The sequence below is a fragment of the Xenopus laevis genome, chromosome 2L (genome assembly GCF_017654675.1).
Source record: "Xenopus laevis strain J_2021 chromosome 2L, Xenopus_laevis_v10.1, whole genome shotgun sequence".
NCBI lineage: Eukaryota > Metazoa > Chordata > Amphibia > Anura > Pipidae > Xenopus > Xenopus laevis.
The window spans coordinates 109,371,728-109,384,934 of NC_054373.1; the positions used below are offsets into that span (position 1 = coordinate 109,371,728).

At 36.2% G+C, this 13,207-nt stretch overlaps 1 protein-coding gene across 2 annotated transcripts in view; it reads left to right on the forward strand.

The window, feature by feature from the left end:
* LOC108708376 (interphotoreceptor matrix proteoglycan 2) overlaps nt 1–13,207 on the forward strand; it is a 61,920-nt gene that overhangs the window by 8,751 nt on the left and 39,962 nt on the right. The window contains exons 2-7 of one of the 2 annotated variants that reach the window (XM_041582305.1): nt 520–765; nt 8,592–8,758; nt 9,307–9,338; nt 10,301–10,324; nt 12,895–12,944; nt 13,098–13,186. In XM_041582305.1, coding sequence (XP_041438239.1) covers nt 520–765; nt 8,592–8,758; nt 9,307–9,338; nt 10,301–10,324; nt 12,895–12,944; nt 13,098–13,186 — 608 coding nt within the window. Of the gene's footprint in view, nt 1–519; nt 766–6,960; nt 7,061–8,591; nt 8,759–9,306; nt 9,339–10,300; nt 10,325–12,894; nt 12,945–13,097; nt 13,187–13,207 lie in introns of those variants that run through there. The other variant, XM_018247022.2, reaches the window with a different exon arrangement.

Here is a 13,207-nt window from a genome sequence, read left to right on the forward strand (position 1 = left end):
TTTTTATGGGTTTAAGTGGCCTTTTAAAATAATTTGACAGAATGGAAAATGAGAATTATTATAGGCAGAAAAAGGAAGTAATCAGTATTACAGTGCTACGCAATATGTTGGCGCTATATAAATACATGTTAATAATAATAATATTGTGTATAAAAAGCTCCTGTAATTTATCAAGTTTTTAAGCAAAATTTGATTATTATATGTTAATACAATTGCATAACTAAATCGTATTGTTATCAATTGGGTTTTGAGAATTATTTGGCTAGAAAAGGGAGCAGGTTTAACTTCAAAGCAGCTGCCCTGTAAGTTGTAGAACAACAACATTTTACCTCTAGTATGGATGAAATAACAACTGCCATGACGTTTTTTTGGGCTTTGCATATGCATATAGTTTGACCACAGCACATACTCATATTACAAGCATTTTCAAGGTTAATCTCTGTAAAGCTCCCCATGAGTGTGTCAGTGCTACAACAATAAAGAATGATAAAACAAAAATTTCAATTTGTTTTGTTCCAGAACTCAGCACATCAATGGAAAATCTCTCACAAAAGGAAATTACAGAGTTACTTGGGACAGAAGCTGGAAGTGGCTCATTGCTTGAAGAACAAAAGTCCCCTTCAGCCAGTGCAGCACATCAACTCTACAGAAGTTTCCTCAGGAGGAGAAAAAGATCCATTTTATTTCCAAATGGAGTCAAAGTATGCCCAGAAGAAACCATCGACCAGGCCCTGGCAAACCATATGAAATTTTTTAAACTAAGGGGTAAGACAAACATATTTCAATGCATGTCAAATGAAGAAACTAACAGTATCTCTTTAAACTCTAACGGTAAGAGGCAACTAGATTGAAAAAAGTGACATTGTTCTCCTTTTTAAAATCTTGCAGACAAAGAGGCAAATTCACTAACCTGCAGAGTCGCGCTAGCGCAGGCTTTGCCGCACTTCGCCAGGCGAAGTTTCGCCAGGACGCCGCTAATTCACTAAAATCCGAAGTTGCTCTCAGGGAGGCGAAAGTAGCGAAGTTGAGCTACTGTTAATTCGTCACGCAAAGCGAAGTTACGTTAGCGATTCCTAATTTGTGTACGCCGCCAAGTTAAAGCACAATGGACGTATATGTAGCAGCAAATACTTTACACTACACAAGCCTGGGAAAGCTTCATACAGTGCCCACTGTATAGTTTAGGTGCCATATGTAAGGATATGTAGGGGGGAAGGAGGGTACCCCCAAAAAGATTTACGATCTTTTTCAGCCTATCACCCTTAAAAAAGTAAAAGACGGCAGCGTTTTTTGGGACTGAGAAAAAATTTAAACTTTTTTTTGAAGCAATCCCTATCTACTCTATTGCACTTCGCCTGGTCTGAGGTGGTGCAGGCAAGTCTGGCGCAAGAGGTAACGTTCAGTAAAATGCGCAAGTTAGTCAATTAGTGTAGTTACATCCCTTCGCCATAGCGGCAACTTCGCCTGGCGTAAGGGTGCGAAGTAGCGGTAGAGTAGGTCCACTTCGCTAGCGAATTTTACACCAGCGCCCATTAGTAAATTGGCGAAGTAACTAAATGATGTCACGCTGGCTAATTTGCGCTAGCCGTCGCCGATTCGTGCTTTAGTGAATTTGCCCCAAAGTCTTTTAAGACTTTTTTCCATTTACCAAAACATTACATTTCCACCCTGCCAGTATTTAAATTGTTGGTCTGACTATCTGTGTGACTTATTGCCACACCCACACTATACCTGGAGCAAATTTGTTCATTCATCTGATTCCAGTTATGTTTTGGTTCTGTTATTATTAGTTAAAAGAAATGGATTAAAAATTTCTCAATTTTCCATTCCAGTCTGTCATTTTTATTATTGTCTTCCCTTCTTATGCCTCATGCAAAGACTTAAATGGAAGAGGATGGGATTTTTTAGAATAAAAAATATCCATAAATTTAATGTTAGTACGCAGCCCACCCCACTAACTGCAAGGGTCCATGACATTGAAAGACACTGCAACTCTAGTAGAATGCAAATATGCTGCAGGTAAGTTGCCTTATAAAAAGCTGTGCAACAGTTGATGCATTTTAGGATTTTCCTTGCTTAAATCTAGGAGGACTAAATGAGGTTTAATTTGCCCAAATTGCCATATGAAATCCTTGTATCCACTAGAACTTTAAAATACTAGGTAGTGATAACAAGACTCTAAATAATACAGATTAGGGTTAATTTACAAGAACTGTTGAAAAATTGCCTCAATTCATTTTGAACAGTGTGCTACATGTCAGATAAACACCGGATTGATTGCTATTAGCAACTGCCCTTGTACAAGTTAGCTCATATGTTAGTAAATTGTAGGTTTTATTTTTGTATCAAAATACTAGTATTGATTGGCTATCTTTGCAGGACAGCAGCATTTTCTCAGATGACTTGCTTTAATAGAGAAAAGGACCTGCTTGTAGTTTACACATACACATAGAAAGCATGGACACATAGAAAGCATGAACACTAGGCTAGTTATCAAGTATAAGGTACTGATTTATTATTACAGAGAAAAGAGCAGTCCATCAAAAAAAAGTTTTTTACTTAAATTTAGAACTAAGAAAAATATCATGTCTGCTATTCTGAGCATTCTGGTTAATAGGTTTCCATACAAAAGATCCTATACATGTAATTTAGCAAAAAATAAAGCTAAAATTTTTTACTGTATATTAGTCACAAAGACTACTGCCTAATGGCTGTAGACAAAACTATTTGTTACAACAACTACATGTACTGTAGTAGACTTGATTCCAGAAAAGATTTAAAATCACTTTATTTCATTTGTATAGAAAATTAATTAAAGGAATATACCGTATAAGAATTCTGTAAATGTAAGAAAGGCAGGTAGTTTTTTGAGGGGTGGTGTAGATCATTCTAAATTCTACATTTTTACAGAGGGCTTCTTAATTTGAAATCATAAGGCTTCCCAAAACACATACACAAAACCAAGATTATATTATTATCCCCTATGGAAATGTGGGAGAGGATATGTAAGTGTCACATCAGTACTTCTGGCCTATTACAGAACAATCATGGCCTAATACATATGAACCCCAAATATTACAAAGTAATTAATTAATTTGAAGACATAATACTGATTTGTAGAAAAACCTGATCATTCTTAATCAGTATCTATAGTATGGGATATGGTTTTGCTTTATGCAAATTAACCCATTAAATTTCTGAAGTTACCAGACAACCATAAGCCCCTGCCAGGTTTTCTTTAAGACTATAGTATATCCCTGAACTAAGCTGGTTAAACAGCTGACATTGTCATTAATGAAAGGAGCAGGATTTGAAGGTGATTAATAAGAGTGCTAAACAGCAGGCCATGAGTTACGTAACACTTATAACCTTGGTCTTAGGAAACAAATATAGAACAGTGCAAAAATCTATGCTTGTGTGTTAGAACAGAACATTGCTAATCTAACTGGCACGATAAATCATGTCACAGCTTAAAGAGTAGGTGCCAGCCAGATACTAATTATCTACTGGGTATTGCTATAAATTCTCTGTGAATTCTGATGGCCCTGTTTAGCTGGATGGGAAAAGAAGCAATTTATGCCTACTTCATGGGTGATGCAGTTGTGTTCAGGCTTTTGATGTATTTCACACTGAACTTATTGTACCAGCCTAAAGTTTCAGCTTTTCAATAGCAACAATGATCCAGCACTTCAAACTTGTCACAAGAGTTCACCATCTTGGAAAGTGTCTGTAATACTCACATGCTAAGTGTGCTCTGAGTAGCTTTTGAGAAACTAAGCTTAGGGGTTGTTGCAAATTTACAGGCATAAAATGAGGTTTGTCTGTAATATCAGCTGATGCTACAGGGCTGATTATTAAATTCTGATGCTAATTGCATTGGTTTCGGAGCTGACATATAGTAATTACCTGTATTAAGTACTAATCAGCCTTATATTGTGACATTTCTATTCTGTATTGTGAGTTGGTCCCTAAGCTCAGTAAGTGACAACAGCACAGAGAATGTGCAGTGAATCAACAGAAAAGAAGATGAGGAGCGACTGAGGCATATTTGGAGGCTAAAGGGCTGTGGTTGCCTTGGGTTGGTACAGAAGCCAAAAACATAATGTACACCATTTCTAGCCTACTTCTTTAGTTAGGCTTTAGTTCTCCTTTATGAGACCTGCAGCTCTTACTACAGTACTACAGGAGGTCCAGAGCAAGACCGTGGAGCTTTGGAACCCAAGGCAAGGGCAGCTTTCTGTTAGTGGTGGACACAGATCAGGTGTAAAATAAAATAACATATGGGCTGAAACTCATCCAGTTCATTTAAGGAGCAATATAAATTAACCTGAGTCTTCTGTGCTAACTTTTACATTACCCAATTTTTCTTCGATCTGTGCCATACTACTTATTGTCTGGCAATATCCATCATATCAAGGTTAAAGAAGCCCTCAGCAAAAGGTTAAACAGTGCATCAAATTAACCTTGTCTTTAAACCCCCTTTAGAACAGCAGTGGTGTGTCAATGCTGCATAGTGCATTGCCTTATAAGATTGCCAGTGTCTGCAGCCAGTGCCCTTAAACAACACTTTTCACAGTCATATTATCCAGAAGTCTTTTTGGAAACATTGTGCAGATAATGTGGGGTATATAGAATGCCTTAACTCATTTAAAGCAAATTACAACCATCATCAATACACACAAAATTCTAAATATTAAAAAACATACAGGCAGGTTAATTGACTGTGAATGTGATAGAGTCCTTAGATCGTAAACTCCATAGGACTGATGTGGAATATGTTAGTACAATAGGGGATAATGATAAGACATTTGAATGGGCCAGCCTTGACACATTACATACCTTATTTTATATTATACTGGATGTCTTTTACTACTAATTAGTTTTTTACTTCTCTGCTTAAATTGCAGAAACATACAGTAGTACACGTGCATGCTTGTGTTAGTGTATCGTGCAGAAACGCATGTGCAAATACTTACTCACATGCATCATAGTCCCTGACATGACGATGAACCCTTTGTAAGTAGGAGAAAATGAGGTCCTTCTTCAATTGACTCATTACTTCATAAATAGACACTACAGTCAAATTAGCCAGATTAAACTTTCCTTATCGTGTCTAGCATAATCTCCTGCATGTTTTAGTGTCTGAATGCAAAAACAGACCGCTAATAATGGTGTGTGTCTTAAAACCTTTTATTGACTAAGCAGAACAGCAGGGACAAAATTACATTAAGAATGCTTTTTGACATTTAAATGATATTCCAGTAGCATTAACGTGTCCTATTTCATTGTTCAGAAGAGACTATTGAAAGTATTTGCAATAATTGTTAAGGCCTGTCTTGGGCATCTGATACCAGTTGTTGAAGGCCACAGCGGTAGAGCTGTCTCCAGGAGCAATATGGGGATTAACGTGAAGACCAGTTGCAGTTAGATTTGGGGAGATGCATATATGGTCTCTTACTCTCATATATACCTTAATTTGTGGTGAATGCTTTTAATGCTGTCCTGTGTAACTATTGCTGAATGTCTAATACAACAATGTTTTCTTACTGTAAATCTGTATAACTGATATGAAATAATGGGGGCTCCAAAATGTTTCACGAAACTGTCAGTGGGGCTCATGCTCCATATGTTACCATAGTATTGTAAAAACAAAAGTTGGTTTTAAATGCCGTGGCATTTTCTCTTGGTGGTGCACCTGCTGGCAAGATGTCTACTGCGACTAGTATCCATTGTCAAACTGACAAATGGTCAATGATTGGTTTCTGTGCCTAGAAGTAAAGTCTGTTTGATACCTATTATTTTCAGTTGGACCTCAAGATAGGGGTTTCTGGCAGAATTTAAGTCTGTAACACTGCTAAACATCTTGCACCTTTCACGACCCTGTACATGATTATGTCTTCATATGCATCAGCAAGAACCTATACACATAAAAAGTAATTTACAATTTACAAAATGTTATCATACTTTTGGTGCCACTAGAAGTCACGATAGACATAAAAATGGAATAGGAAGTTAGTCAGCTAGTTTTGATCAATAGGTTTCTAGGCCGTGGGTCAGTTTTTACATTGTTTTATTGCATATTATTGTTATCCTTTTTTATAGCAATTACTGTACATATTATTTATCTCTTTACATAGATATTCATTAACTCTGCACATTTCTAGCCATCATTAATCAGTTTAGCTCAAAGTGAAACACTGGATACAGACAATGGAGCTGATGATTAAGAGAGAGTCTGACTTCTTTTTGTCACATCATTAATCCTTTTTATCTGCTGAGTTAAAGTAATTAGTGCTTTTTCTCTGACAGCTCTACTAATTAATGCCCAGATCTAGGAACAGACCAGAAACTGCTGGGAATCAATTATCTACCTTACTGTCTAACCTTGGTTGAACTTGTACTTACCCTACTGCTACCCTGCCTGAGCTAGAGCTTCTTAACCTTTAACAGCCTGGTACACTGGGAGGCAAATTACTTCAATCAAGGTTGCATATGTTACTAACTTGTTTTTCATTTGCATGAGATGGTTTTCTCAAACTCATTGCGCACTACACTGAGCTATAACAAAGAATGAGCTCCATTTTCTTTGTACATCTTCTGCAAATACACTGTTCTTTTATGGAATCAGTGGCATTCATGGGTTGTCTGGATAAAAGCCTGTCACCCTGTGTCATTAATTATGGAACTCCGTAGAGGTGTCTAATATCCCCATACTTTACAATAGTCAGGGCCGGAACTAGGGGTAGGCACAAGAGGCATGTGCCTGAGGCGCAAAGCTTGGGGGCGCCAGGCACTTACCTTATTTGCAGTCTACCCCTAGTACGGCAATTGTTACCAAGTTGAAAAGTGGGTGCGCTCTGTGAAGTCAAGTGCTTTGCGCACAACCACGCACGCGCCCCCTCGGTTACGTACGATAACGCATGCGCGTCCTCGGTTAAGCACGGTAACGCACGCGCATCCTCGGTTGACCTCTGTTACGCACAGCTGCGACGGGGACTGTAGTTACCAACGGCCAGCTGGGTTGCCTGAGGCAACTGACAAACTTTGCCTGGCACTGACAGTAGTGTATACAGTATTCCTTTTCATTGCCTGTGAATAACGACTTCTGCAATGTCAACCATGTTTCAATGACTATTTCGAATAATTTCCAGTCTTTATTAGTCTCAAATGTAGATTAATCTACTTTTATTTTTTGTAACTTATTCTTTATCTGCTTCACATTAGTCATACATCAATGCAACAGCTTTTCCATTTGTTCAAACAACAATTGTATTTAGTATTGCATAAAGATAAAATTACAGTAAGAATAGAGTCAAATGATAATTAAGGAACCATAGGGTAATTAAATGCTGAGTAGCCTGCAACAAAGATTGAAGATTGAGTTATAGTGGTAACCTGCACACAACTATTCGTTGAAAAGGTGTCACCTTTTAATGCTTTACTTCACAAGTTTAGTGGACAGGTGGAGGGTGGGGATCCTGTGGGGTGTTGGTAGCCAAGCCTCTCAATATCCATATGCCCCAGATCTTTGTGTACTGTTCCATTTTATTGGTTATTTGTGCTGTGCCCATTTCAGAAGTCCTGTTTGCATTTATTCTGTTAAGTATTTCGGTGAAGGTTGGTGGTGTGGTGTTCTTCCATTTAGACGATATTGCTAAACGGGTGGCTGTTAAGATCTGGTTGACCAAAGCTTGTACACATTTATGCAATTTGGGTAGAGGTTTGCCTAGAAGCAGGATTATGGGGTCCATTGGTATTGGTCGCTGCAGCAGCTGGTTTAAAAGATTTGCCACTTCAGTCTATAGTGGTTGAATTATTGGGCAATCCCAAAAAGTGTGCAGCATAGTCCCTCGAGTTCACAATTCCTCCAGCACAAAGGTGAATGTTGCGGGAATATCTTGTGTAGCCTTTCAGGCGTATAGTACCAGCAGGTCAATACTTTATATATCTGTTCCCTTTGGCGGACACATGTGACCATCCGTTTTGCATTGTCCCATATCAGGGGCCATTTGTTGGCCTGTACCGGTTGTGGAAGGGTCTGGTATGCTCTTGCACTGGTAGAGTGTAGTACTGTGAGAACACTATAACCATAATTATAGCACAATACAATGATTCTGTAAATGAAAGCCGCACTATTTTGTTGATGGTAGACAGAGCACAGAATCTTTGAACCATGAATACTGTGGTATTTCCTCACTTTGTTTTGCATGTATGCAATCTGGGAATGTGCACCAGAATATGTGCATGGTTTTGGTAAATCATACAGCATATAGGTATCAACACAAACAAGTAAAATCACTGTGCTGTAAAAGGTGGCAGTAACCTGGGATTGAACTCAGGACCCCAATTCTGTAAGGCATAAGTGCTACCCAGTGAGCCAAATTATTCTGTGATAGATATTTATAGACATTTATGAGACCTATATTGTAACTATTTACCAGTTCAAATTCTTGTCCTAGATTTAGATTGTTAATAGTGTATACATTTTAGCAGACACAAAAAACTGGAGATGTATCTCTGTAAAAAGTAGACATATGCTAATAATTTCTTCCAGTCAGCAGTCTGTTTGTTTTTGTGTTGTTTATGTCTAGTATGCCAAGAAACGATCTGGGAGGTGTTCAAGATATTCTGGGACCGTCTGCCCAATCAAACAGAATACCAACAATGGATGAAATTATGTGAAGAGGGCACGATGACAGCATTCGACATTGGAGCCAAATTTAGTATGTCTCAAGAACATCATCAGTTAGTCACTAAGGTACATAATTGTACTTCAGAGCTAAAACTGAACCTAAATCAGATGGGGCATAAAATTATTTATGTATGAAATTGGAGTATTATTCCAAACTAATATCTTTTATCATGAAACGACTCTTAATACACACATAAAACTATAAATACTGTATATCAACATGCTTCACAATAAATGCATTGTTTCTATAAACACATTATAATAAACCACAGTGTTGCCATCTATCAAATAGATGGCTATGCTGTGTACAGCTACAGAAAGCTTTTTTCCTTTGTACTCTATTGAATTTCATGTGACACAACTATGGTACAGTTTACATGTATTTGGCTTACCTCTATTTAAGTTTATGTTGGAACCCTATGTAATTTTTTTAATTACTTGTCCTTCTAAAATGAACCCTTCCTAAAATCTTCATTTGTTGCAATTCTATTTCAGGCATTAAAAATGTGTGCTGTTATATAAAAAAAACACTTCTTAATAACAACATAAATTTGTGATTTAAAGCTTAATTTGCTTTGCAAAATTTTCAATTTCAATAATATATTTTCTTGCAGAAACTGTCAATAACTAAACACGCATCCAGTGGGTAAGTTCATGTTTTAAAAATACATACTTTCCATCGTAGATATCATTGGATTTTCTTCTCATCAAACAGTGACCTAGTACATAATCTTTTTCATTAGTCCTTGCACAATGTTTTTGCATCATATGGGATATCACTGAAATCTCATATATTATTTCTATTGCTGCTTCCGAATCTGGTTGCCATTTTAAAATTGTCTTACTATCTATCAGGTGAAACATAGCATAATTTAGCATGGTCTAACTTTACTCAATCCTTTGAAAAATTACGGAAACCTCTAAGAAATGCAAGTTGCTAGAAATGGTGCATGCATTTCACTTAAATCGGTGCAGCCCTTCTGAATTTTCTATATGCATTAACTATTTTCACACGATCTGGTAAACTTATCACAATCATATGTTACATTAAGGGGCAGATTTATTAATGGTCGAGTTGTTTCTTCCATGTAAAGTTTTCGAGATTTATTATACCCCAACTCTGGAAATAGCTTAAATCTGAAAATATACCATCTAAAACCTGTCAAAGTCATGTAGAAGTCAATGGCAAAGGTCCTTTGAACGATTTGCCTTTATGATGTTTGAGTTTTTTGGCAGATTTCGATTGAAAATTAGATCAATTCGAGTGATTAATTTTTTTTTCTGCCGAAAAACACGATCAATTTGAGTTATCAGAATGTTAACCATGGATTCACAATTTGAGTTTTTTTACATTCGGGTTTTTTCTTAAAATAGAAACCATCTGAGTGGTGAGTTTATTTTAAGTCTAAAAAAGCTCACATACGATCTAAATTTGACCTTTGATAAATAATCCCCTTAAATCCTTAATTAGTTAGCAACACTAGTGAAAAGGGTTAATCTGTGATCTCTTAAAAGTGATACGTAGTAAGAATACTGAGGCTAGTTATACAAACATGAATTTTTAACAACTTTTCTCTCATCTCTGACCATATCTGTGTCTTTATAAAGGTCATGCAATGGGTGGTCCTGTGGGTAAGTCACTACATACTTACTTTAAATTTACCTACATAAATAAGTTTGCTAAAGGATTCTGGTTCACAAATATTCTGTTTGTTTTTACAGTCTATCTTTATGTTTTTTATATATCCTAATTTATAAATCTTTTGGTGTATATTTAGTTTTAAAATGGATGTGTAAGCACAAGATCCAAGGGCTCATTAACAACTGCAGCTGCAAAAAAATGGATTCAAAAGTGTGTAGATCTTTTTTTGTATCAGATAGGGTTTCAACATTTTGGCAGTCTAACTCTGGGCAGGGGACAGGACCATGATGTTATGGGGTTGGGGTCACAACATCAGGGGTTATGATGCGGTGATCGCCGATTGACTTATTGCAGCTTCAGTCATAGGGAATCCTGCTGCCGGGCAGGCAATTTGACCCAGACAGCCCTTCAAAAAACCAGGCTCTCTGGGTCAAAACCGCACAAGTGGCAACCCTAGTATCAAATATCACTTGAATTAGGCCAACAGGCTTTATTACTATAGTGTTGTATATGGTTACACACGTGGATGACCAAATTGTACTGATTAAGCTATTTAACTTGGGATCATATCATATTTCTCTTAATATTTATATAAATATATAAATAAATTCTCTTTATTTTAGCCTTTTTACTTAATCATAGGCCAAAAATCTCCTACACACCAAAAATTAATTCAGTGATTGGTAAATTTTCAATTCTAAGTAGATTGATTGAAAAACACTCCACAGAGTAACCAGTGTTAGGTAAGAAAAGAAGGAAAAGAGGAATTAAGAATTAGAAACAGCTTATTCCTGTAGCTGGAATATACATTCATTTTAATATTTTAAAATTTATTTTGACAAATTTGAGGGAACAAAATAATAATATTATATTTGTGTATTCAGAAATTTCCATTTTAGTAGAAGTATTCTAAGCTAATTATCTATTTCAGTGTGGAACACATATGCTCCATATATTTACCTCCCACCGACCCACATGCACTGATGCTAGTCTCAAATGATAAATAGAATAAGCTGGTGGTAATAAATTTAAATTTAAGAGCACTACACTACTTTATGAAATGATATTTTGCAAATAGTTTTCTATATTCTGTACTGAAATTGAGGTAGACCTTTAGTCAGCTTTGTAGCAAGTGCTTGCTAACAGGGGACTTCCCAAAATGAACTAAATGGACTTGCTTTGGTGTACAGTGAGAATAGCCTCCCATAAAAGCAGCTGAGCTAAAACATAGATTGGTAAAGTCAAGAATTTGTAATTACCATGAACACATGATGCATCTTCAGCTATACCTTTTTGTCTTATTTTGAACGATGTTCAGCAAAGACATTGCTCCATGGTTTCACCTGTGCAGGTAAGGACTGCCTTGCTTGGAGAAGCTGATTCCATGCTCATGTAATGCTAGTCTGCTTCTAGGTAATAAGACTATTTTTTATTTTGCCTCCCCTTGCCTATTACTAATAATGTAATAGATAGCATTAGCTGCATCTGTTAATGTACATCAGAAGATACAAATTTGTTTTCTTCTAAGAAAACTCTAGGTGGCTTTTGTCTGCAAGTATGTATGTAAAACTCCAACCACAAAGTAAATCATCTTCATAATATACATAAACCACTCATGACTCATGAAATCTGTGTTAAATCACTATATGAGCTGTCAGTACTCCAATATCAATGTTTTTTTTTGTTTGTTGTCTACCATTATATTCTATAAGTCCCTTACTTTCCAGCAATTCACTATATTGTAGCTCATGTGTTTAATATGCATTATATAATGGATAAAATGCTGCACAACTAGCCATATTTCTGATATATCTGAAGTTTAGATTCTAGTTTAAAGAAAAATATACTATTTATAGTATTTTTTTGTAAACATTTTCTACAAATTCATAAATAATTAGAGCATTAATTATTGTGCCCTATGAATATGTTTACCAATATAGAAAGTCACACTTATTATAGGGGCTAGTGCATGCGGGTTTGGTTTTCTGGCAGTTTAGAACCTATAATGCCGTTTATGATATTCTAGAAGGCTCATTATCGAAGTAGGCAGGGAATCAGTGAGGCCGTAGATGGGGACCAGTGGTACAACTGTAACATGCTCCACTGTTGTGCAGGACCTGAAGACCAATGGTAATAATATTTCAAATCTAAAAAAAATCTTAAAAACTTGCTTGAATGCTTCAAGTATATCCCCATCTGTTTGAAAATATATTCAAGATACTATTTTTGTCTTGATTTTTTCTAATAACATAAAACCACAGTTTCAAAAATTGATAATATCTACCTTATGGTGTCTTTGTTAAAATAACATTCTATAGAAGTAATTTTTTAGCCACAAGCCTAGGTAATCCATTTTATGCAAAGATCCCTGCATAACCCCATATCCCAAGCATTTACCATAGTAGATTCCATACTTGTATGTATTTATTGGGCCGTCTCAAACAAAAAGCTTTAAGTTACTAAAGCTTCTCTATGGCTTCCATTTTGTTTTGTTCTGAATTTGTGAAAGTGAAATTCAGTACATTTTGATTTATATCTTATTGTTTTTAATGTCTTGTAGCTCAGAAGCGACACCATTGCCTTCAGCACATGAAACAACAGCATTTCGAGGTATTTGTATGGTTAATGCTCTAACCTGTTTATTTTTTCATTCTTTACTTCTTGTCAGCTTTATCTTTTCAGACTATTTTTGGAAACACTGTGATTAAAACCAATGTACTGCATGAAGTTCCTTTATAATCTATTTATTTCATTTACTTCTAGATGCAGCTGCCAATGTGCCACTTTCATATGAAATATCAGTGGAAATTGATACCCCTACAGACTCATTTGAGCTACTGCCTGAGGAAAATGTATGTTCTTTAATATAAATG